This window comes from Sceloporus undulatus, chromosome 1 (genome assembly GCF_019175285.1).
Source record: "Sceloporus undulatus isolate JIND9_A2432 ecotype Alabama chromosome 1, SceUnd_v1.1, whole genome shotgun sequence".
Taxonomy (NCBI): Eukaryota; Metazoa; Chordata; class Lepidosauria; order Squamata; family Phrynosomatidae; genus Sceloporus; species Sceloporus undulatus.
The window spans coordinates 160,855,195-160,878,560 of record NC_056522.1 but is presented as its reverse complement, the minus strand read 5'-3'; the positions used below and the strand labels follow the sequence as shown (position 1 = coordinate 160,878,560).

Sequence of the window (23,366 nt, the reverse complement as noted above, 5' to 3'; positions counted from 1 at the left end):
CAAGCCATCCTCACTCAGCCTCAGAGAAAGGCAAAGGCAAGCCCCCTATGCACAAACCTTGTCAAGAAAACCTCATAATAGGTTTGCCTTAGGGTCACCATAAATCGGAAACGAAGGCACAAAACTCCTCTGCGTGAGGCTTTCTTCTCAACCTATAGTTGCTACTGTTTTTTGATAGGATTGGGAATAATAAAGATTCCTTCACACAGCAAAAATGCAAGAGCCCTACTGGATAAGAACAAAGGAAAACTAGTCCAGAATTCTCTGTTACAGTGTCCCAAATAAAGTAAGTTCTGCCCTCCTCCTGACCACCATCTTGAGGGGGAGAGAGGCCTGGCCTGAAGAAAAAGAGCCCTCCTCCAACCACAATCTTGAGGGGGAGAGAGGCCTTGCAATTTTTTGTATTGTGTTGCAATTTTACTGTACACCGCTATGATCATTGCGGAATAGCGGTCTATAAATAAAAATTATTATTATTATTATAACTCATGTTTTTGCAATGCAAATTGGCAATAACACAATTAGTTTATAGAGGAATACTATTTGCAGAACACAGACTTTTAATCTGTGTGATTAGTGTGGTTCCATTTTAAGCATTCATAACTGGTGCCTAAATTTTTCTTTTAACGTTGTCCGGAATGGTGGCCATCTTTGGCTACTTTAAGTATGGAATTCACTGTTCTAAGTCCTTTTGTCAGTTATGACTAGAATGGACCCATTGAATCAATGGAATCTGTGTACATGTTGAGTCCCCACTCAACAATTGTTTTGAATGGGTCTATGGGACTAATTCAAAATTCAATGGAGAGCCAGCGTAGTGTTGTGGTCTGAGCATTGAATTAGGATTCTGGAGACCATGGAAACCCCCTCAGTGATGTTGAGCAACTTACACTGTCTCAGCCTCAGAGGATAGACAACCCCCCTCTGAACAAATCTTACCAAGAAAACCCCATGATAGGTTTGCTTTAGGATTGCCATAAGTCAGAAACGACTTGAAGGCACACAATAGCAACGGGACTAACTAACAGGAAGCCAGCCGCTGTCACCTGAGCCTTGTCCCATTCAGCTTCACTGAGTGATCCTTTACAGTCTGCACTTGTGTCATCATCCACTTCTCTTCTTTGCACACTGGTGTTGGAAACGTTCCTCATGAGAAGTTGCTCCAGCTATTTGATAATAAGAGTTGCTCTTTTCTGCATTTTTTTCCTTTTTTCTACACTGTCTTTTTGGCATGCGATACCCAGAATTGCGTACGGTGTTCTAAGTATGGTTACACCATAGGTTTATGTAAATACATTGCAATATTGGTAGTTTTATTTTCAGTTTGCACTGAGCTGTTCAGGACAACCCAAAGATTATTTCCCTGGTCAGCCACATCCAAGGCAGACAAGCAGTGTATATCTAATTAGGACTTTTTGTCTCAGTGTACATCACTGTGACGATGCCCAGTTTGCCATTGGTGAGCATGGCTTTGTCTGAAAAAGTTCATTCAGTATGAGATCAATTGGTGTCACTGAAGCAGGCCAAAACCCAGTACCTGTACAAGTCAAAAAGGAACACCTTTACACTCGATAGTTATTTCTAAATCAGCATGAGCACTACATTTTTGCATAGGGTTTTAAAGAGCATTTGTAAATGTGCCTGTCCTTGATGAGAAAACAGTGTCTCAATATGTCAAGACATCCCATTAAGAAAAGCTGTCAAATGTTGTTGTTTATTGCATTTTGGGGACTGCTTTTGGTGAAAATTATACAAGGGTTTTTTGTAGAAAAAATATTTTCTGTCACAAGAACCCAACGTTTTGTATAAAACACCACGTTTTGTGTAAAGAGCCTTTACAGAATTCCTCTCATTGCTGCATACCACTATTTTTTGCACAAAAAAAATAACAAATTTAAAAACGAACGAACCCAGAATGCAACAAAAATATCATTATCTAAAAATCCTTAAAGCTTTCTATATTTTTCATTCTTGCATGCCAAATTTCATCATTATTATTGTTGTTTATTTATATATTTCTTCCCTGTACAGGAACTCAAGGCAGCTATTCTTGTGGAATAACTAATTTTCTTTTCAGTACAACTGTTCTGTATTTCTTGAGCGTTAATTTGGAAGCTGAAGAGTAGGTTAATTGTGAAACGGTTTGTGGAACATGAGGGGGCCTGGAACAATAAATGGTGATGGGATTTTAAGTGACGCCTACAAAATGTATTGTTCACACTTTATTCATCCCAATATGACATAACACATCTATTTATTTAAAATATTTCTGTACTACTGTTCAAACCCCAGCCTCCCAATAGTAGTTCCCCAAACGTTTAAAAGAATAAAATGTAAAATACAGTTAATTCAAACAACACAAAACATGTAAAGAACCACAACAACGGCTGTAATGGTCTCATTATTCCTTTCCTGTGCTCATTTTATCAAGGAACAAGTTGATTACTGATGGTTTGGGGGCTTTTTTTCCCTTTCTTTTTTTGCAAATTGCTTGAGTGATGTATTTACTCATAATTTTAAAATCATTAATCTTCTTTCCTCCCACCCTGCCCCCTAATTTAATGTATCTGGGTAGCAACGGCAGGTGTGCTTCACTCTTCCATAATCCTTCAGGCGTCCATTTCAACAGAAATTCCTGATAAGCTTTTACATTCTCCAGTTGACTGAGGAGAATGATCAAAAGAGGGAAAGGGAGAGGCCATGAATGAATGCAAAATGACACTCTCATCAATCATTAGTCCCTGCAATTCCCAAGGAATAGTAAATCACTAATGAAAGGGGAATTAGCTTGATAAAGTCAGCATTAGTGTCAAATGTGGATGATTTAAAATTTTAAAGTCACCCCTGTTTTCTTTGGCTGTCATCTAGGCGCTGGTTTGGGTTGCCCACATGTGTCCCCGTCTAGTGAAGAATGGAATGACATGTTTAAGTTAAGCGTGTAAAAACTGTAAGAGGCTTTGAGATTAAGCCTATGCTAACAGCTGCAATTCTGCATGTCATGAGGTTGCTTAAACCCTATTGACTTCAGCGATTGCATGCAGGATTGTAGCATGCAGGTTTCTGTGTGAGACTGGCTTTCAAGAGTTAGGAGAAACAGAGGTTGCAAAAGTTACTTTTTGTACTACCACTTCTGGCATCTCCCAGCCTAGCATGGTCAAGCACGTCTCTGGGTAGCAGCGAGAGAAACTAGAACTCTGACTCTACCAATATCTGACTTCTGTGCCCATAGGTGCGAGAGCTGTGGGGCTGTCTTCCATTCCGAATGCAAGGTAAAGGCTGTCCCATGCCCCAGATGTGTGCGAAGGGAGCTGCAGATGAAGCAGAAATCTTTCTGGCGAAGGCTCAACATGGATGAGAGCCTGGAAGAGGCTTGCAACATGTTTGAACTGTCCTATCAGAACACATGACTCGGAGGCAGAACACTGGCAAACCTGCACAGATCCTTTTCCAAGCTGTGGAATGAACGCTTGCAAGGCAACGTAAGGGGCTGCCAGGGCAGAATTGTTCACTGAAAGAAGTTGTCTGCTGTTCGCCATTTGGTTTTTGAATAGCTGGGGCCAAAGGTATATTGGAATGTAAGAATATTGAAGGCGAAATGGCATTTGTGAAGTCTGTAGTGAGCCAGCTGATCTTAAGCCAAATGTAGTTTACTTGAAATATTTCCTGTCCTTTTTGCATTTATTGTTAGAAGTGTGTAATTATTTATTTTTAGGGCTCAAAATGAAAACCGATTTTAAAATAGCAAAGGTGACACTACTGCCTAAAAGCCACAGGCATAGTCTGGACAAGATATTGATGCATTGGCATTTGCAGGCCATTTCCAGCTTAGAAAGGTGTTTGGTGAACTGTATTTAAGACTAATTTCCTCCACAACCCCTTCTCCTCACTAAAAGCCAACTTACGTATAGATGCACATTTAGACAAGCATAGAAATGCATAGCAGTCCTTGCAGTCCATATAAGCAAATGCAATTACAAGTCTTGTATTACAGTTCCTGACAACTGGAGAAGTGGCTCTCCATCTTAGAGCATTTGCAGCTTTATGCCTGTACCGCGTTTCAAGTTCCTAGTAAGTCAGTAATTCACATTCCTATTACGCCTCACATGTAACATGCTAAAACACTCAAATGGATCTCTTTTGCTGTGAAATAATATACACTGCTTTATCCTTTCGTCATCTCTTCTTTCTACCACTGTCATACATAGGGACAAAAGGGTCAGTTACATCCTGTTGAGGATTTCACAAAAAAACTTTGTTGCTTTCTCTTTTTGGCTTTTAACTGAGACCTTTATAGAGACTTAGCATATTATTCCAAGTCACTGTAGAGAGGAAATGCTTCATATCCATATCCTAACATGTGCACCCAGAAATTGGGATTTCTTCGAGATGTTCCAGTTAGAGATTATGGAACACAAGCTCCATACTCAGTACAGGGTGATTGTAGATTAGATGTGGGGACTTTGCCTGCTCCTGAACTCCCCAGTGGTACCAGCGGTGCCTTAGACTATAGTTACAAATGCATTGTTTATTTCTGCTTGAGACCCTTACTCATGTGCTACTAGTAACACATAAAATCTTGTCCAGCTATATCCAGAGTAGGTATCATGGGTCCTGTTCCATGTACCTAGAATTTAACCTATCTGCATGTTTTTGCTCTAACTGAAAGCAGATTTGCATACTCAGATTCAACTGCTAATTTCTTTATTGGATTTCATCTGTCAAATCAATAGAGAATTCCAGTCTTTGTATGTATTGGGTCTCTCCATTAGATCAGAAAACAGGGAAGCCCTTTAAGGTAGGGGTGGGAATCATGTGGCCCTCCAGATGCTGATGAACCACAGTTGTAAGTAGCCCTAGCCAGTATAGTCATTTGGTGAAGAACACTGGGAGCTGAAATCCAACATCCTCTGGAAGGTTGCCAGAGTCCCATCCCTGCTTGGAACAGTTCACAAGTCAAAGGTTCTATCTAAGCACAAAGAGACAGCAGATATAACTTAATGGAAAATAAAAACATTCCCAGTGGAATTTTTGAGCCAACTTTTTTCCAACCATTTACAGGATGGATGCACTTGGGCCTGATACAAGTATGACCCTTGGAGAGCCTTAGTCTCAGAGTACTCTACCTCAGATGCAGTGTTGCCAACAAGCCACGAAGATATTCCCTGGAATGTTTTACCAAAATCCAAAATCCCCGGAATTCCCCAATATTTATTATTATTCAGTCAAAATCCCTGGAAAGAAATTAATTAAATTCCCTGGAAATTGGCAACACTGCAAATGGCAACAAGGGAAAGCCTGAAATTTCAGTTTCATTTTTTACTAGGTCCAAAACACACTGAAGAAATAATCCAGTCCGACACTGCTTTAACTGCCCTGGCACAGTGCTAGGGAATTCTGGGAACTGTAGTTTTGTGAGACATTGAGCCTTCTCTGTCAGAGACAAACAAACAAACAAGCTTCATTTACATACCGCTTCATACCGCATAAGCAGTGTCTAAGCGATTTACAACTGTAAGCTAATTTGCCCCATCAATCTGGATACTCATTTTAGCGACCTCCTCGGAAGGATGCAAGCCTGAGTTGAGCTTGAGCCCTTTTGCTGGTCTTGAACTCGTAATCTTATGGTTTTGAGTGAGTGGCTGCAGTACAGGAGCGCTGAGAGCTCTTGTGATTCAACAAACTACAATTCCCAGGATTCCCTAACACTGAGCCAGGGCAGTTAAAGCAGTTTCAAACTAGATTATTTCTGCAGTGTGTTTTGGACCAGAGTTTATCTTTCTTTCTAAACCAAAACAAACAGGGTAGTCTGAGGCTTATGGCTCTCAAATTTAAGCTTTGAGAGCTAGATTGTTCCAGTAAATTAATAATTAATTCCAATAATTATAGTTAATCATAATGTAGCATTTGGGTGTAACTGTGCATAACTGTGTGGGTTAATTGAAAATGGAAGCAAGATCTTCCAACGTTTTCCTTGCAGCTACACTGAAGGAGGAGAGGCTAGGGGAACATGCAAGCCAAGGCTCAGATAGACTTGTTCCCATAACAGTAGCTTAATGCAGGAAAGTCTCTGAGCCCTTTGAATATCCAGTGCACTCAGTACCTCCATTATTTTCTCTTGTTCCTGAAGTGCATATATGTATTGATTCAACCATCATTACACATTTGCAGGAAGCCAGTGCACAGTGGTGAAAAATAGCATGTATCTGCATGTTTACCCTCCTTTTTAGCCTAAGTAGGGTTGCTCTCTAGCTGTCCTTCACCCCTATGCATGGTGGTCTGATCTTCACAGCTTGGATGGTAATTATATTTAAGGCAACAAATCCATTTAAAATGGTTGAATCTAACTAAATCTTAATGTGCCTTGTAAACATGAAGATAAAATACTAAAATGTTATTAAATCAGAAATGAAGGAAGGCTGGTACATAACAAAACAAGGGACGGGAAACATTTTAAATTACATATGCAGAAAATGTTTTCAAGAAAAGAATGGCAGGATTGATAGGCTGATTTTTGTGCCACATTTCTTTAATGCATTCCTGTATCTGTACCTGCATGAAACCTACTACACAACAAACCTAAGTACTGTTAATTTGTATCTAACATGTCACAGTTTGCAAGCTGAAAGGTGATCCATTGCAGATTTTACTGATTTATTCAGGAGCTTTGCAAATTTATTCAGATAATAGATTTAACAGGTGTGAATTGTCCTACTGGAAAAACTGAACCTGAAAAACTTCCATCATTACAACTGGTGGTGTGGTAGAAAACACTGCAAACAAGATACTGTTCTATCATCCATCACTGAGGAAGGAAGTAGCAACCAGGTGTGTGTGTGTAAATATAGCACATTCCACACAAAATAGTGACTATGAGAGAGGCAGCAGCTTCCAAGTGTCTTTGTGTATTGACACATACCTGCTGATGCTGTTTCAAGCTCACGGTAATTCAGGTGTGCCAGGCCCTCATTGCGTTGCTTCTGTTCTGATTACATTTTGCTCTCGGCCGTAAACTTTTGCAAAGACTACCCAAACCAAAAATCAAGGATCACGTTTCACAACATTTCATATATTGATCTAACAAGTCAGCTATGACTTGGTAGCTATTGAGCTGTCATTGGTGACTTTACGCCTGGATGTTTTCTGTCCACACCGCAAAAAACACAATGTTTTTTTTCATTAGTGTTGTACCATTGTATAGTTTGATGTACCTCTTAACTTTTGAAATTCTGGAGCAAACTAAGTCAGAAACAGATTTAGTTCTATTGAATCTCCGCACGAGAAAGAAAGAAAGAAAAAGCACCACACTTTGCCAAGTTGATTGCATTAACATGGTTGAGCTGCTGTTGACATTTATAACTGGAGGGGGGTAGTTATGAAACAATATTAGTTGTTTACATATTTCAAGCTAAGCACTGGAATCTTATACAGCCAAAGTTTCCACCTGTTAAGAAAACACCTTTTAAGAAAATAGATCTGACATTTCAGAAATCTGCCCATCAAAACTGAGGTACACTATGCCAGTCTGCTCACAATTCAACAGGTGGTTCTGAAGCCAAATGCAAGCCACTGTAGACTAATTTGCACATTGAGCAATACTGCGGGTATCTCACAGTTGAATGCTGATTACTTTATTACCATTACTGCTTGGCATTGTGTTTTTGTCTTTTCAGTTAGGATTTTCAGACCCAATACGATCTTCACACCTTGAGGGCACAAAGTTGTTTTTGTACTGCTGGATTGCAAGTTGCATTTTATGCTCAGAGAGAGGGAAAGAGCTATTCAGTTCTGTACTTCTTGTTACCCCAAACTTCTTCAATCCCTCCCTTATTTTTTTGCTTTTCACTAGTATAGATTGCCAGTGCTTTGTTGTGACAGAATTACAGTTCAGTGCACCCACCCTAACATGTGCCTAATATGGTGGGACAGGCAGCCCATTACTATTCATTTGGACAGCAGAGTAGATTGACTGTCCTCTCCTTCCCATCGTGAGATCCTCATATCTGTCCCTTTGCATATGACAAGGTATGTAGGACTAATGCATCAGCCTTTGTCAAGGTTGGTAAACTGCAACCCTCCACAAGTTGACGTACTGCAGTTCCCATCTGCCTTAGCCAGGATAGCCAATGGTGAGCAATACTGGGAGCTGCAATTCAGCAACATAGGCCCACACTTGACACATAGAAATGGGAGCTCTGAAGAAGAATGGAAAGCAGAAAGAAATGGCATATATATGCCTCTCTTCAGAGCACTTTACATTATTGCTAAGTAGAGAAGCACATGTGATCCCTTTCTGGTTTGAAAGGGTTTATCTATCATTGAATCAATACCACACCAATACTCTGATTTCACTAAACGAAAACAGTGTCTCCTTTTAGTGAACTAGATGCTAGTACTGCTCTGATTTAAGGTGAAAGGTATTTGCAAGACGTTTACCTTGCTAGGAGGTAACAACTTTGTGGTCAGCTCTCGGAAAGGAAGTTTGGGACCCCACCCTTGTATTAAAACTGAATTAATAATTTGTGCTGCCCTCTTGCTGGAAGCAGCTTGAAGTTAACATCACTTGCTTCTCTGAATTAGAAAAGAAGACCAGAGCTGTCATCAAATAGGAGAAATAAGACATCTCCTGATCAATATGTTTTGAAAATGTTACTTGGCAGCAGTGGTAAGGATTCAAAGTTGGGGTAATTTCATAATAATTCTAGATGCAGCATTTTTGGTAGAAACATATCTGGCTGAGTTTTGTGGGTGTTAAACATTGTGGCAGCAATAGCAGATTGAAAGCACTTATCAGCGCATATATTTAGATGTATTGTTAAATATAAACAGATAAACAGCAGAACATTTTTAAAAGGCAGGGACCATATTTAAAATGAAATGATAAACCAGGGCCTTCCTTTCTTTGTCTCATTTTCTTCTGGGTCGTATAGGAAACAAAGAACGATCAGTCTTTCTGAGAGAATCTTTATCGTTTGGAGTTGATTAGTAGATGCTGACTGAGCAATTTTGACTGGCAATTATTAACATGTCTAGTTAACCTGCTAAACCTAGTCTCTTTCTTATTCCTTTCACCAAATTTAATTGGTGTGGCTGTTCTATCTCACAGCTAGAATAATTTGGGAAATATTATTTGTCCAACTTCTAGAAAACTCTCATCTGCTGCCATTTTTCCTTTGGACTTATATTCCTGGCCAGACATTCCTTCTGTGGTAATTCAGAAACCCCAATATGTCCACAGGCAGAATTGAGGGTGGATTTAGTCCAGTCTTCTTTCTAGCATTTTCTCCCCCGAAGGTGAGCATTTAAAGCAATTTAAATATGTGGCTTGAAATGTTGTAGTCTAAGAAGAAAAAAAACTATTAGCACTTGGCCCTGTCAGAGAGAATATATTAACTGAAATGTATTAACTTGCCTATCTGTTTACAAAAGGACCACCTATGAAGAAAGCACGTTTCACTGTGGATTGCAAGGCCTTTTGTTATTTGCCTTCTGATTTTCTCCTGTGGTTTTCTCATTTCCTTGATGCAGTGTACACTGATGTCGTTCTTCTGAGTCTCTTGACTAAGGATCTGATCCTTCGAAAACTACCTGGGAGTAAGATCCAAAACACATTGCAGACATAATCCAGTCTGAGACCATTTTAGAAGGAAGTTAAGGCTAACTTGTCTTTATTTTCATGGATATGAGCTTTCATGGATATAAACTCACTTCTGATAGCAGAGTACTTGGCACATGTGTTAAAAAAGATGGGGAGAACATCCACAGACCGCAGATCCTAATGCAACGTCCTGCTCTGATGGGCTCTGCATACAGCATTCTAGATGCACTTGCCAAATTCCATCTATGCTTCTCGGTTCATGTACTGGCGTTTTGGCTTTTTTTTAATCACAGGTAAAAAGTGAAGCTCCTTGACACATACTTTGGATCCACTGTGAATTACATCTCCACAAGACTCAGTTGTTTCCTCTGCACACTTGAATAGGAATGAAACAAAATGCTTTACCTGTCTTTAAGCATGCAGAGATAGCTCATATCCAAAAGGGTTTGAGTCAAAGAATCATAGAGTAACCATCCTGGCCAACCCCCTGCTCAGTGTAGGATCTCCAGCTAAAGCATCTCCAGCAAACATCTGTCCAACTTCTTTTTGAAGACATCCAGAGAAGGAGACCTCACCACTTCACTAGGCAGTCGGTTTCATTTCTGAACCACACTCACTGTCAAAAAGTTCCTTCTAATGTTCAGTCAAAATCTATCCTGTAACATAAAACCATTAGACCTAGTCTAGGGCAGCAGAGAACAAGCCTGCACTCTCCTCTTTGTGGAAAACCTTGAGGTATTTAAAGAATGCGATCATCTCATCTCTGTCTTTTCTTCACCTAGCTGAACATGCCCAGCTCCTTCAGCCTCTCCTATTTTGTTCTCCATACTCTTATCTTCCTTGTTGCCCTACTCTGAACTTGCTCAAACTTGTCTATATCCTTAAAATGAGGTGTCCAGAACTGAACGCTATACTCCAGATGAGGCCTGACCAGTTTGTTAATAAGGCTCAGGAAAATAACGCACAAGGTATCTTTTCATTACGCAACTGCTTGCACTCATAGGCACCCAAATGGGACTTGGACTCAGTGAAACATGCTTCTGAATAGACGGGAAGAGGGTTGCTTTGTACAACAAGTTAAAATGAGGCTCAAAGAAATCTTGTTGAAATAAATTCTGTTGTGCACAAAGCATGAAAGTAATCTGTTTACACATGACCAGGTCAACAGTGTTGTTGAACACTTGCCAGACACTGATGAAAGTGGGCAGTAATGGCCAGGTATGTGCCTACTCCAATAATGCATGCACTAACATTGAAATGATCGGACAGGATTGGATTCCTTCAGGCTAGCAGTGGTGCAGGCTAAAAACAGGGATGATACAGAAGCTATTTGCATGGCTCCTTCATGAGGCAGATTTCAAGAAACATTTATTATTATTATTATTAATAATAATAATAATAATATAGCGCTGTAGATTTGCACAGTGCTGTACATACCATACAAATATTTCTGTTTTATACTAAGTCAAACCATCTTGTTCTGTAGTGCCTCCACTTACCAGCAGTGTGTCTCCAGCATTTCAGTCACAGGTCTTCTCTCAGCCCTTTTTGGAGATGATGGGGATTGAACTTGGGATCTCTCATTTGTAAAACATCTGCTTCGCCACTGAGTCTATTGCTGCCCTGCAGTTCAGTGTGGAAGACACCATAACTAAATGGCAGAGCGCATGTTTTAAATTTAAGCACAAGCCCTGTTTCAGTCTTGAAGCCTAGTTTAAAGGATCTTGGGTAGGATAGATGAGAAATGCCCAAATCTTTGGAGGAAGGAATATGTAGGAGATACCAGCAAGCTTAAACGGACCAAGAATCTAATACAGTATGGCAGGTTCCTATGGAATACCAACAAAACATTCTCAACCTCCCCTCCCATTTATTATTCTTTATAAGAAATACTGTCTGTTTCATACCCAGCTACTAAGGTTGTATGAAGACTTCTTTTTAATATCCTGCAGGGAGACCTTTGGGAGGGTGCATTTCTTGACAGATATCCTAAACAGCCAGCCCAACAGGAACGATTAAAGCGAGGAAAATGCAGAGAAAATATATTCTAGATTGTGAGAAATAAACACTACCAGGTGAAACCTCAGTCATTTGCCATTATGATCTGCGATCATTAATCTCCTGTCATTGTTGTATATCATTTTGTTAAAACAGCAGCAAGAACCTCATTTAAGAATGCCAGCTGTGTGTTAGGTACATTCGAATGCAATCGGAAACATCCACTGTTGCTGAGGTTCTTTACATGCATACAGTGGAACACTAATGTGATCTAGGTTCGTGCAAATGTGTACATGGATTTACAAAATATTTGTGATCTTACCTATTAGTTAATTTAATGGAAGGAGCTTGGGAGAATGTGAATGTAATACAGAACTTGGGAAAGTTAACTTCTAGGGATTATAACCCATAAAGCCAATAGAGACAGGAGCTAAAGTCACCGAGATAGCCTTGCAATATGCATAAGGGTTGTTAGAATGTTGAATGTGTAGACTACCTTTTATATCTTTTCATAGTATGGAAGATAATGTCTAAAAGCAATTCAGATGCTGGGAAATCGGATCAAATTCTCACTAGAACAGTGCTGGTTAGGCTATCCGATGTGTGGGGCTGGCAAGTTTTCCCCCCAATGTGCCAGGGACTGGCACCATATTCGTGCCCATTGGCCACAGTTGTTTCTGTCCTGGAAACATGCCAAGGACCAGCAGTCAGTGGCTTAAGAACTGTCTCCATTCCATAGACCACCTCTTTTGAGTAGCACTGCCCTACAGTCTTCACACAGAGCTGTTGCAAGCTGTGGACATGGCCACAATTTCAAACGATGGTTAGACACATTAATGGAGAATAAATCTGTCAGTGGCTACTACAAAGATGTGGTTTTAAAAGCTGCCTAGTTAAAGCACATGACATAACCTGTGTATAGGCTATTTTTGTGTGTATCTAATTATTGCTTATTTAGTCTAACATTTTACTTCACTAAAATGTTCCACTAAATACAGGTCCAAAACACTACAGAAATAATCCAGGTTGTGAACACTTTAACCGCCCTGGCTCAGTGCTACAGAACCCTGGGAATTGTAGTTTATTGTGGCACCAGAGCTGTCTGGCAGAGAAAGCTATAAATGTCTCACAAAACTAGTTCCCAGAATTCCCTAGCATTGAGCCAGGGCAATTAAAGCATTATCAAACTGGATTATTTCTGCAGTGTGTTTTGGACCGCAGAAACATTTTTAGTGCCGTTGTAACCATCATAATGATGTGCGCAGTTAATGCCATGTACAGTTATGGGTCATGGGGCTGGAACCAGGCTTTTCTTCCTGGCAGGGGCATCCCATGGGTGGAGTTCTCTGCAGAGAAAACTCACAACTTCTGAAGGAGCTTCAAGGGAAGTGACAAAAGTTTCCTCTCCCATTTTTGATCAGAAGAATCCCTGGGTTGGATAAAAAAAAACTTCACCATAAGGTAGGAGTCCTTCCCTTCCCTTTGGGGGCAGCAAAATCTGCATCCTATACATTACACAAAGCAGGACTAAACATTTGTACCATGTTTTGATTAACACACCCTAAATAACCTAAAGGCACCACGTCTGATCTTGGAAGCTAAGCAAGGTCAGTCCTGGTTAGTACTTGGGTGGGAGACTGCCAATGAATACCAGGTGCTGTAGGCTATATTTTAGAGGAAGGAACTGGCAAAACCACTTCTTGAGTGCACCTCGCCTATGAAAACCCTATGAAGTTCACAGTCAACTTGAAGATAAATGCACACGCGCACACACACTTCATTAACACACATTTAGTAAGTGATAACCATACACTTCTTTGAAAATTAGTAGAATGCCCCCTTTTTATGCAAATAAGTTAATGGAGAGTTTACTCATCCCACCTACCCACACTCAGAAAGAGAAACATATTATCGTAATCATTTCTTGGAAATCCATGCAGCTCTATTATGGCCATTCTACACTGTCAAAGGCTTTCTTTGCAGCTCAAAAGAATAGTGCTGCTTTTATTTTCCAAATGTTGCAGGGCCTCTTTAGACGATGGCACTAATCTTAAACCTAGCTGATCATGATTAGTGAAACTGTGAATTTATTCCTTTTGCTAACTCAATCCAAATAATTGGTGACCCAGCAAACAGCGGTTAACTAAATGGTCAGTGAAACCAGAGGATTACCAAATGAAATGCATGTATCCAATTAGCTTAGCCAAGCATTTCACTTTTTAAACCATCAACTCTTATGTCCTTTAATATGTTGGGAATAATTAAATAGTCAATCATCAGCCCAGATCTCATGAAATGACTGTGTCTGTAACTGGAAAAATGAGCCACTGTGAAATCTTTTCTAAGGGGCTGTGCACTGTTAAATAACTGAGTTCCAAAGCTTGGCACAAGAAGGAGCCATACTGAAAATTTACCTTTTCAGTATTTTGAAAGTTGATTAGAACTGTTCTTTAGCTGCATTAGTAAATTTCTACACCTTATAGAAGTCTGAACATGTGCATTTCTTTGCTTTATATCAATCTGCTCTTTGCTCAAGTTTACCGACAAACCTGGAAGTTTAGACTTTTCTCCCAAGTTTATATGAGGGAAAATATGCATCATCAACCATTATGTTCTAACTGTTAACTTAAACCTGACAATAAACCAGATTATTTATTCGAAGAAGTTTTTGTTCATTTTACTTTGCCGTGTGTGTCAAACATGTTTTTCAATACCACAGTGGAACCAATATCTTTAATTTATTCCTACATGTCTTGTTTGTTAAACTATGTGTTTCATTTATTTGCTAGGGGGAGTCAATATGCTTCATTTCTTACTAATATTAATGATACATGTTAAGTGAGTTAAATTCATGTTGGTATATATCTAGATATATCTCTTTGCTCAGGATTGTCTTTGTGTACTTTCTTCTGAATAACGGAGATTTCTTTGTGTAACTTGCTTTTAAGCACACTTCTGGGCCTAGGGCTGGGGGTGAGAACATGAACACACATGCCAAGGAAAATGATTCTAAAGGAATTTCCTCCACTCTGCTAGGTCCATCCTAGCAGAGTGGGAAGATGGGTCCTTGCTACTATAAAAAGAAGGAAGGAATGGGGAAGAGAAAAGAGAGAGTTGTAGTCTGCACTCTATATAGAGGTTTTAGAACTATTAGAATCATAGAGTTGGAAGAGACCACAAGGGCCATCCAGTCCAACCCCCCTGCCATGCAGGAAATCCAAATCAAAGCATTCCCAACAGATGGACATCTAACCTCAGTTTAAAGACCTCAAAGGAAGGAGACTCCACTACACTCCAAGGAAGGAGTGTGTTCCACTGTCGAACAGCCTTTACTGTCAGGACGTTCCTCCTAATGTTGAGGTGGAATCTCTTTTGCTGTAGCTTGCATCCATTGTTCCGGGTCCTGTTCTCTGGAGCAGCAGAAAACAAGCTTGCTCCCTCCTCAGTATGACATCCCTTCAAATATTTAAACAGGGAAGGAAATATTAGAAGGAAGTTAAGGCTACCTTGTTTTTATTTTCATGGATATGAGCTTTCATGGATATAAACTCACTTCTGATGGCAGAGTACTTGGCACATGTGTTTAAAAAAACCCCTAAATCTTATTTTGCAATAGTGGCATGGCCTCATCTCAGCTGTCCTTGATTCAGCTCTGGTGGTGGTGCCCTTGACCAAAGTGTACTCAGGAAGACTATTTCATGCCTCCCAGAAAGAGATCAGAACAAGGATGAAGCCAAGCTGTCCTCATCCATTGGCCATCTCTCCCCATTCCTTTTTCCTTTTGTATCATGTCTACCAGATAATGAACCTGTGGGCATGACCGTTATCAGTTAGAGAATTTGCTAGTATAAAGTGGTGGTGAAGCCTGCTCACTCTCCCCAAATACTGTATCTAGCTGATCCACTGCTTTACTCTGAAAAAGGCAAGGGCTTTATAGATTTCTGAAAGTCAGGTTTCACTTGGGGGCTATCAGAAGGAGATGGCAGAGAGGAGAGAGCAGGGGACACTGAAATAACTCTTGATGCAGTTTGTTCCTATGCAATTCCAGTTGGTACATGGTACAGTGTAAAATTCCTACCACCTGATGGGTGTTGATTGACCCTACTGTGAAAGGAAGTCCTGGTTTTGTTCTGGTTCCTAATAAAAATCCCATTACGATTGGCATTAAATGAATCCATTGTTTGCAGCAGCTGAGGTTTTTCAAAGGCTTAAAGGATTTGCCAACTGCCTGATTTTGTACTGATAGGGGGAGAAAATGCATTTCTTCCTGCTCCACAGGGTTTTGAGAGTTTCTGTAGTTTTACAACTGCAGTATCCACCTTCACTATCACATCCCCCTGTTTGTACCCAAAGAAGCAAATAATTTGAAACTACAAATTATTGATTTTGTCAATTCACATCATATGAGTAAAGTAGCTGCTTGCAACTATGGCCATTGATCTCAAAAGCCCTCCCAATACAACTTACACACACACACACCCTGGGCAGGATTTCCTCTTCTTGCTCCTCATTATCATTTCCCACATGCGTTGAGTCAGATATAGCCCTTGGGCCTACAAACTGCAGCATTTGAACCCTTCCAAAGCTACCTCAAACTCAAATTTGCGGTGAATTATCACCTTGCCCAACATGGTTCGAAACTGCTGTAAAACTTATTAGCTTAAAAAGAGAGAGAGAGAGAAGAGACTGAAATTCAGCCAAAACTAAAACTTTAGGTGATGCAGTGTCACTTCCATTCACCGTGGATGCATCCATATGACCCTTTGGTGGGGGGACACAGGAGGTGAAAATTGGACCCTGTCCCTCTACAACTGTCCTCTTCTACTTTAGGTGGTCATTGGGGTTACAAGTCAGATTGGTACTTAGCATCCCCAACACAAAATGATTTCCTCTGTGGGCTATCTGACAAAAAAAAAAAAAGAACAAGTTTAAAGGCAGAATCCCTTTTATACAAAGAATGTAATCACCAAATTGGAAGGACAGTCTATTTCAAACTGCTAAGCAGAGCTGATTGTGAAGTCAATGTAAGGATCTAAGATAAAATGTGGTGGTAAATGGTGATGAGGAAAATGATACCTGGAGAGCAGGATCATTGTAGGGATGCAGTGGCTCAGCAATTAAGATGCCGACTCTGACAACTGCAAGATCGGCAGGTCGGCAGCTTGAGGCCCAAGTGCCATGTGATGGGAATGAGCTCCCCTAGCTACTCCCAGCTTCTGCCAACCTAGCTGTTCAAAATCATATAAAAGTGAAAGTAGATAAATAAGTACCATTTCGGTGGGAAGGTAACAGCGTTCTGTGCATTCATGTTGGCCATGATCACAGAGTTGTCTTTGACAGTGCTGACTCACTTGGTTTAGTAATGGAGATGAGCACCGCCCCATACAGTCGAACACGACTAGACAACTTTGTCAAAGGGGAAACCATTACCTTTACCTTCAGAGCAAAGATTAGCGTCTTTGATTTGAGGCAGTACTAAGGAGATAATAAAATAGTTTTAGGGATACAGCCAATAAAGACCATATAGACTATAAAGCCCTAATTGGCCATAATGCTAAACCAATCACCCATTTAAAATCTTCTTAGAAGGGCTTGTCATCCCAGTGTTTAATATGTGCAACGGTAAGAGTTGGTTTTTGGTCATGGCCTACATGCTCAAAACCCAAGGCTTACAAAACCACTTCCTGAAAGACGACAGCCAAATTCGGCTTTTGTTTGTTTTTAAGAAGCTTGTTCCTGTTAAGTGTTTAGTGTTCCAAGATTTATTTAACAGTTTAACTGCATTATAATTTAGTGGAGTACAAATGGTTACAACCGAATTGTAATGTGAGACACTATTTCCATTGGAAATATGAAAGAAAAAAATTCTCTCACTTCCACTGTTTTTCACACTCCATGCCAAAGGGAGCATTGAGAGAATTACATTTCGACGAGGAAGCAAGGCTTGATAGAAGGAAACACGTTAATATTTGACTAGAACACAATGAGTCATGCGCGATAGCCATGCAACTGTTGTTACCTGCATGTTTCGACAGCTTTTTCTATTGCAACACTTCACGTCTCCTCTTCCATTCCCTGATTACAAGGATTTGGCTTGGAACAAAAACTTGGAACAAGCCATTATTGATGCCAATTAGAATTTCTTCGTAGCGTCTGTAATTAAGTTAGAGAATTCATTATGCTGCCACAAAAATGCAATATAATGGCCTCTTAGCCTTGGACGGCTTTTAAAACGGATTAGACGATTCATGGAAGTGAAGTCTATCAGTGATGATTAACTATGATAGCTCATCAATGATTGTTAGCTATGAGGGTTTGTTGGCTCCATGCCCTGCTTATGAGACAACTGTAAAAAAAAAGGGAATTACAGCTTCTGAATGCATCCATCATTACAATTCTATGTGCTTATCAGAGGTTTTGATAACAGGTACGTTCTACACAGAATGTCTGGCTTCTGGCTGCCTCTTCAAATGGGCATTATATCCAGCCTACATCTTTCCCTCCATCCCCAGGAAACCGCGCTTTTCAGAAATGACTTCCTGGTATGCCTACAAGGAGAAATAAATTACAGTGAATAAGACCTGTAGATGGCTCTAGAACACTTTCATGAATTGCAGAGTTTTGCTCTTCATGGGCCAACTGAGGGGCAGAGTGATGGGTATTATTCATTCAAGCTAGCTGGCTTTCTTTTAGTGACATACACATGCAGACGTCATACTATGCACGCAGGGCAAATTTTTCACTGATGCAATGGATGCATTCTGGTGACAGATGGAAGCAGAGTTGTGCATAAAGCAATGTTGCACAGTGTGATTTCACATTGAAGTTGTACATGGGTATTGCAGGTGTGTATTGCACATCATGCACTGCAAAACAGCACCAGTCGTTGATGTGTTGTGCAATGTCACTATTCTGGATTCCATGCTTCATTCCAAGGTGTGGAATGCTGCCTGGTGCATCTCCACATGTGGATACTTACAATATGCTGAGAGGCTGTTGGATTGCAGTCTAGGAGCATAGCTGTACTTGAATAAACATGCCATCCAAAAAGAATCCGACCCATACCTTCTGATTTACAGAATGAAATAAAATGTGCATAAACCATATTACATGTGCATGAACATAGTTGTTCCATGCAGTTAACACAGAATCTCAGGCCTGTTACAGACTGCCAAAATAAAGCTGCTTCGGGTCTCTTTGGAGGTATGCTGTTTAAATGGTGCATGCATCCTAAGAATCCGGAAGCTGCACCAAAGCTGCACTCCAGTGCTTAGGAATGGAGTGTGGCTTTGGCGCGACCTCCGGACTCTTAGGACCCATGCATCATTTAAATAGCATACCACCAAAGAGACCCGAAGCAGCTTTATTTTGGCAGTCTGTAACAGGCCTCAGTGTCCAACATGGCATTTTGTGCAGATGCCTGTAACGTTACTCCAATAGTCACTTTTTGAGACCCTCTTAGTTGCAAACAGAATTTCTATTATGGCTTTGGAGAGACTAATATCTGGCTTCAATATACCTATGGACAGAAGATCAGACTTCAAGTTTGGAGGACTATGGTAATTAATTTTTTTTTGCTCACTGTATGTTTATATTTATTTATTTTATTTATCTGCTACCTTTATCCTAGATGGGACCCAAGGCAGCTCACAGAAGAAATCTAAAGCTGCTTCCAAATCTCTCCTCATACCCAAAAGGGTTCAATCTATGGGTTTCCCCACAGATGAAACTCTGTGGGAAGAAAAGCTATTTGAAGAAGGGCAAGGAACAGCAAAATGTCCTTGTGCAGCATTTATACCAAAAGTGGGGAAAGTGTGATCCATGGGCTGCATGCATCCTCAAGCCTATTTTTGAGATTCATAGGGGTTCCCCGCCTCCTCAAAAAGTTTTGTTAAAAACTGACCAAAAATGATATTTTCTCATACTCTAGGAAGCATGAGTAACATTTTTGTTATGGGGGGACTGGATTGTTTTTCAGGCCCAAGTAGTTGACTCTCAGTTGAAAAAAGGCCTCTCCTGGGCCTGAAACAGACAAAGGAAACAAAAATGGCAAAATGGTCTCCCATGGATCCTGGGAGGCTTTTAGTGGAATTTTTAGAGAGTAAAAAAATTAGAGGTTCAGCAGGGGGCCAATGTGGCTATCAATCTCTGGCACCTCTGATTTATATAGATGTTAGCAAGTCCCAGAGCAGCCCTTCCATGTCTGGTGGGGTCATGGAGAGACTATATGAATGAGTCATACAAACACACAAAGCCAAAGGACGCCCTAGTGTCCACATTTGCCATTTGGGCATATAAGATGCAACATAACCCATATAATATGGGTTTGTTTATTGAGGTATATTGAGGTGAGGTGATTTAGATTAATTGTGTAGTAGTCCTGCCCTAGTTGGACTCCTTTACTGCCACAGCCGCCTATTTCAATCCAAACTGAAATCAACTGGAAGGCCACACAGGACCCCCATTACATAGCCACATCAGTGCAAGGGCGTGTTTCTACTGTGTGCACACGTTTGCTCTATCCATTTATGTCTGTTCATACAATTGCAGCAGATGCAGGGTTTTGTTTGTCTTTTATTCCCACAACACATACACATATTTGCATATTCACTTAATCGAACAGCCTTTGTTTCCCCTTTGTTTTGATTGCCCACCTGCGTTTCTATAAAGTGAAACCTATAGGGAAGGGGGAGGTGAAATACCAACCTGCAAATGTGTGCATACAAACACCAAATCCAGAAAACTAAACGGCAACACCACCTTTTCCGGATGCCAATACAAACAAGGGAGCTATCCTTGGATGTTATCAGACAAGGGAAATTGGAAGTATAATCCAATGGCAATCCGAATGCAATCATGAGGTTTCACGTTATTGCGTGATAGACTACCACACGCAAATTCAGGCAATGGCATGCTGTTTTCGGGCAATTGGAAGCAAGTTTGAACGCAATTTGCAATCACCAGCGAATTCACGTGAATGCGTTCTGGCAACACTTTCTTTTCATTCGAAATTAAGATAAATTCCTCATGTGTGATAAAGTCCTTTCTGTGGCAGGAACAATAAAGTAATCTAGGGGACCACCAGACCTAGGACACTACCAATCAACTTGGTTGCACCTTCCCCTCATTCCTCTCCCTGGCCAGTTCCACAGGGATCCTAATTTGGGTTCAAACCACAAGTTTTCAAAACCTGTTTCTTCCCAAAAAGCAGTGGAGTAAACTGAAGGCCTTTTAAAATCACCTTAAAGCCCTCAGGCATTGAAGAGTTTTCAGACTAGAAGGAGAGGAATGTTGTGTGTTCCACCAGGAGTGGCATCCAGATAAGAAAGCATTGTTTAGCCTGCATAGATTCAGTCAAAAATGGACAGGAGAAACTATGTAGGAGCAAATGAAAAAGCATATGGAAGCACTTAGTATACACACATCTGTGGTAGAATAACAGAAACTGTTGCCAAGTGTTGACATGCTGGAGGGTGGTAAGCAGATCATACAATTTATTTAACATCCTGAGACTGTAAACAATAAAGCAATCTTCATTTCCTTTTATAAAACATGCCTTCTGTTTGTTTGGTCACTAGCACAGCCAATAGTAACATACCTGATAACACTGATAATGCTGAGAGTTGGATCGATGTGAAGATCCTGGTGGCAATATAATCCAAACTGGAAGGACATTTATCTTCGCCCAGAATGGTGAACTGCAACCTCTCCTGGAGTGAAGGAAATTTATTATTATTATTATTATTATTATTATTAATTTTATTTACTTATATCACACCTTTCTCCCAATATAAGGACTCAAGGCGGTGAAGAGAAAATTTAAAATAGTACAATTTAAAAACAATACAAAAGCATTTTAAAAGTATACATATAACATTTAAAAAAACAATTTAAAAAGTTAAAACAATTAGGCATTAAAATAGTAAAATGTATGTAAAAACTGTATATAAATCTTACCCTGAGTTGCACAGCATTTAAAAGCCCGATCTTTCTCAGCTTAAAAAGTCCGATGGCACAAAAATGCCATCAGCAAAGATGGGGCCATCCTTGCCTCTCTGGGGAGGGAGCTCCAAAGTCTGGGAGCAGCCACCAAGAAGGCCTTCTCCCTTGTTCCCATCAAACAAGCCTGGGAAGGTGGTGGGACAGAAAGAAGGGCCTCTCTGAAACATCTCAATGCTCTATTGGGCTCATAAATGGGAATACAGTTCTTAAAATATAGGCTGGCTATTTGCCGTAACAAATGAATTGATTGTTTGAGCTCTTCAAGTAACCAGGACCCAAGCTGTATAAGGTTTAATAGGTCAAAGCCAGCACTTTGAATTGTGCCCAGAAGTGAACCTGCAGCCAATGCAGCTGTTGCAACGTGGGAGTGGTGTGCTCCCTGTAGCCAGCCCCAGTCAGCAATCCTGGTTGCAGCTCTTTGGGCCAGATGAAGTTTCTGAGCACTTTTAAAAAGCAACCCCACGCAGAGCACAATAAAGTAATCCAAACAGGATGTAATCAAGGCATGTACCATTGAGGCCATATCTGACTTCTCCAGGAACAGGCACAGTTGGCGCACTAGCTTTCATGTGCAAAAGCACTCCTGGTCACTGCAGAAACCTGGGCCGCCAGGCTCATGGATGAATCCAGAAGTACTCCCAAATTACAAACCTGGGTTTCAGGGGTAGTGTGACCCCTTCTAACACAGGTTGAATCACTATTCCCAGATCTGTCTTTCAACTGACCAAGAACACCTGGTCAGGAATTAAAGGCAACCCCTAAAGAAGGGCAAAGGAATGCCATCATAGCATCCAACAATTAGGCAGGTAATTCCACCTTTTCAGCTGGGTTTAAAAGACTCCAGTTGCTCTCTCCTTCTCCCACTTTCTCCCTTTGTCCTCTGCTTACTCCCATTGCCACAAACTGAGTTCAAAGTGTAGAAATGCATTTACACACAATGAACTCAGAAGAGAGGGGAGGAGAGGAAAAGGTGCAATCTTGCCCTTCCCAGTTGGCTCTGGCAAAAGCAAACCGCTGCAACCTCTTCCTAGTTTGTCTGTTCTTCTTCATTAATAGCCTTTGCTATCTTAACCACATTCTTATGTTGCTTGGCTGCATGTTTCCCAGTGCCATCCATGAAATGTTGGCTCTGTGCCATATACAGAGAGAGAGAAAGAGAGAGAGAAGTAACATCTCAAGCAATGAGATTTGATTTTACAATTTTGTTACTTCCTCCATTGGCTAAAATTATATCAAACGCATAATAATGCTTAGTTCAATTTCTTCACCATCTTACACTTAAGAAAGAAGAGGTTCCAATATATCCTACCTTTATTTTCATGAGGACTTACTACCACGTAAGCATGAGCAGAACTGTTGTATGAGGCAGAATAACTTACTAAAGGTGATGAATGGAATTTCATAGCTTGAACTAATGTTCAAGTGTAAAACCGATACCCTGATTAATCTAGTTTGTGCCCTACTTCCCCAAAACTGAGATGCAAGGTAGTTCAGAAAAATAAAATAAAATATACATACAGTTGGCCCTCCATATTTGCGGATGTGACTTTTGCGGATTTGATTATTTTCAGTTTTGATTAATAGGTTCCCTCCAAGAATCTCTTGATCCTGCAACACAACTCTGCCAGAAGCTGACCGGAGGACCTAGCAGTTCCTAGAGAAAACACTTCTCTAGGCATTTGGATTTGTAGGTCCTCCAGCATGATTCTATGATCAACGTTTGGCATTCATGTGAATTTGCACTGGAGGATCTGGCGATCCCTAAAGAATG

General features: G+C 40.5%; 1 protein-coding gene across 3 annotated transcripts in view; it reads left to right on the top strand.

Annotated features, from left to right (window-relative positions):
- PLEKHM3 (pleckstrin homology domain containing M3) overlaps nt 1-4,171 on the top strand; it is a 93,545-nt gene extending 89,374 nt beyond the window's left edge. For all 3 annotated transcript variants that reach the window (XM_042460448.1, XM_042460458.1, XM_042460466.1), the window contains one exon: nt 3,230-4,171. In XM_042460448.1, coding sequence (XP_042316382.1) covers nt 3,230-3,407 — 178 coding nt within the window. In that variant the 3' untranslated portion in view covers nt 3,408-4,171. The remainder of the gene's footprint in view (nt 1-3,229) is intronic.
- The last annotated feature ends 19,195 nt before the right edge of the window (nt 4,172-23,366 follow it).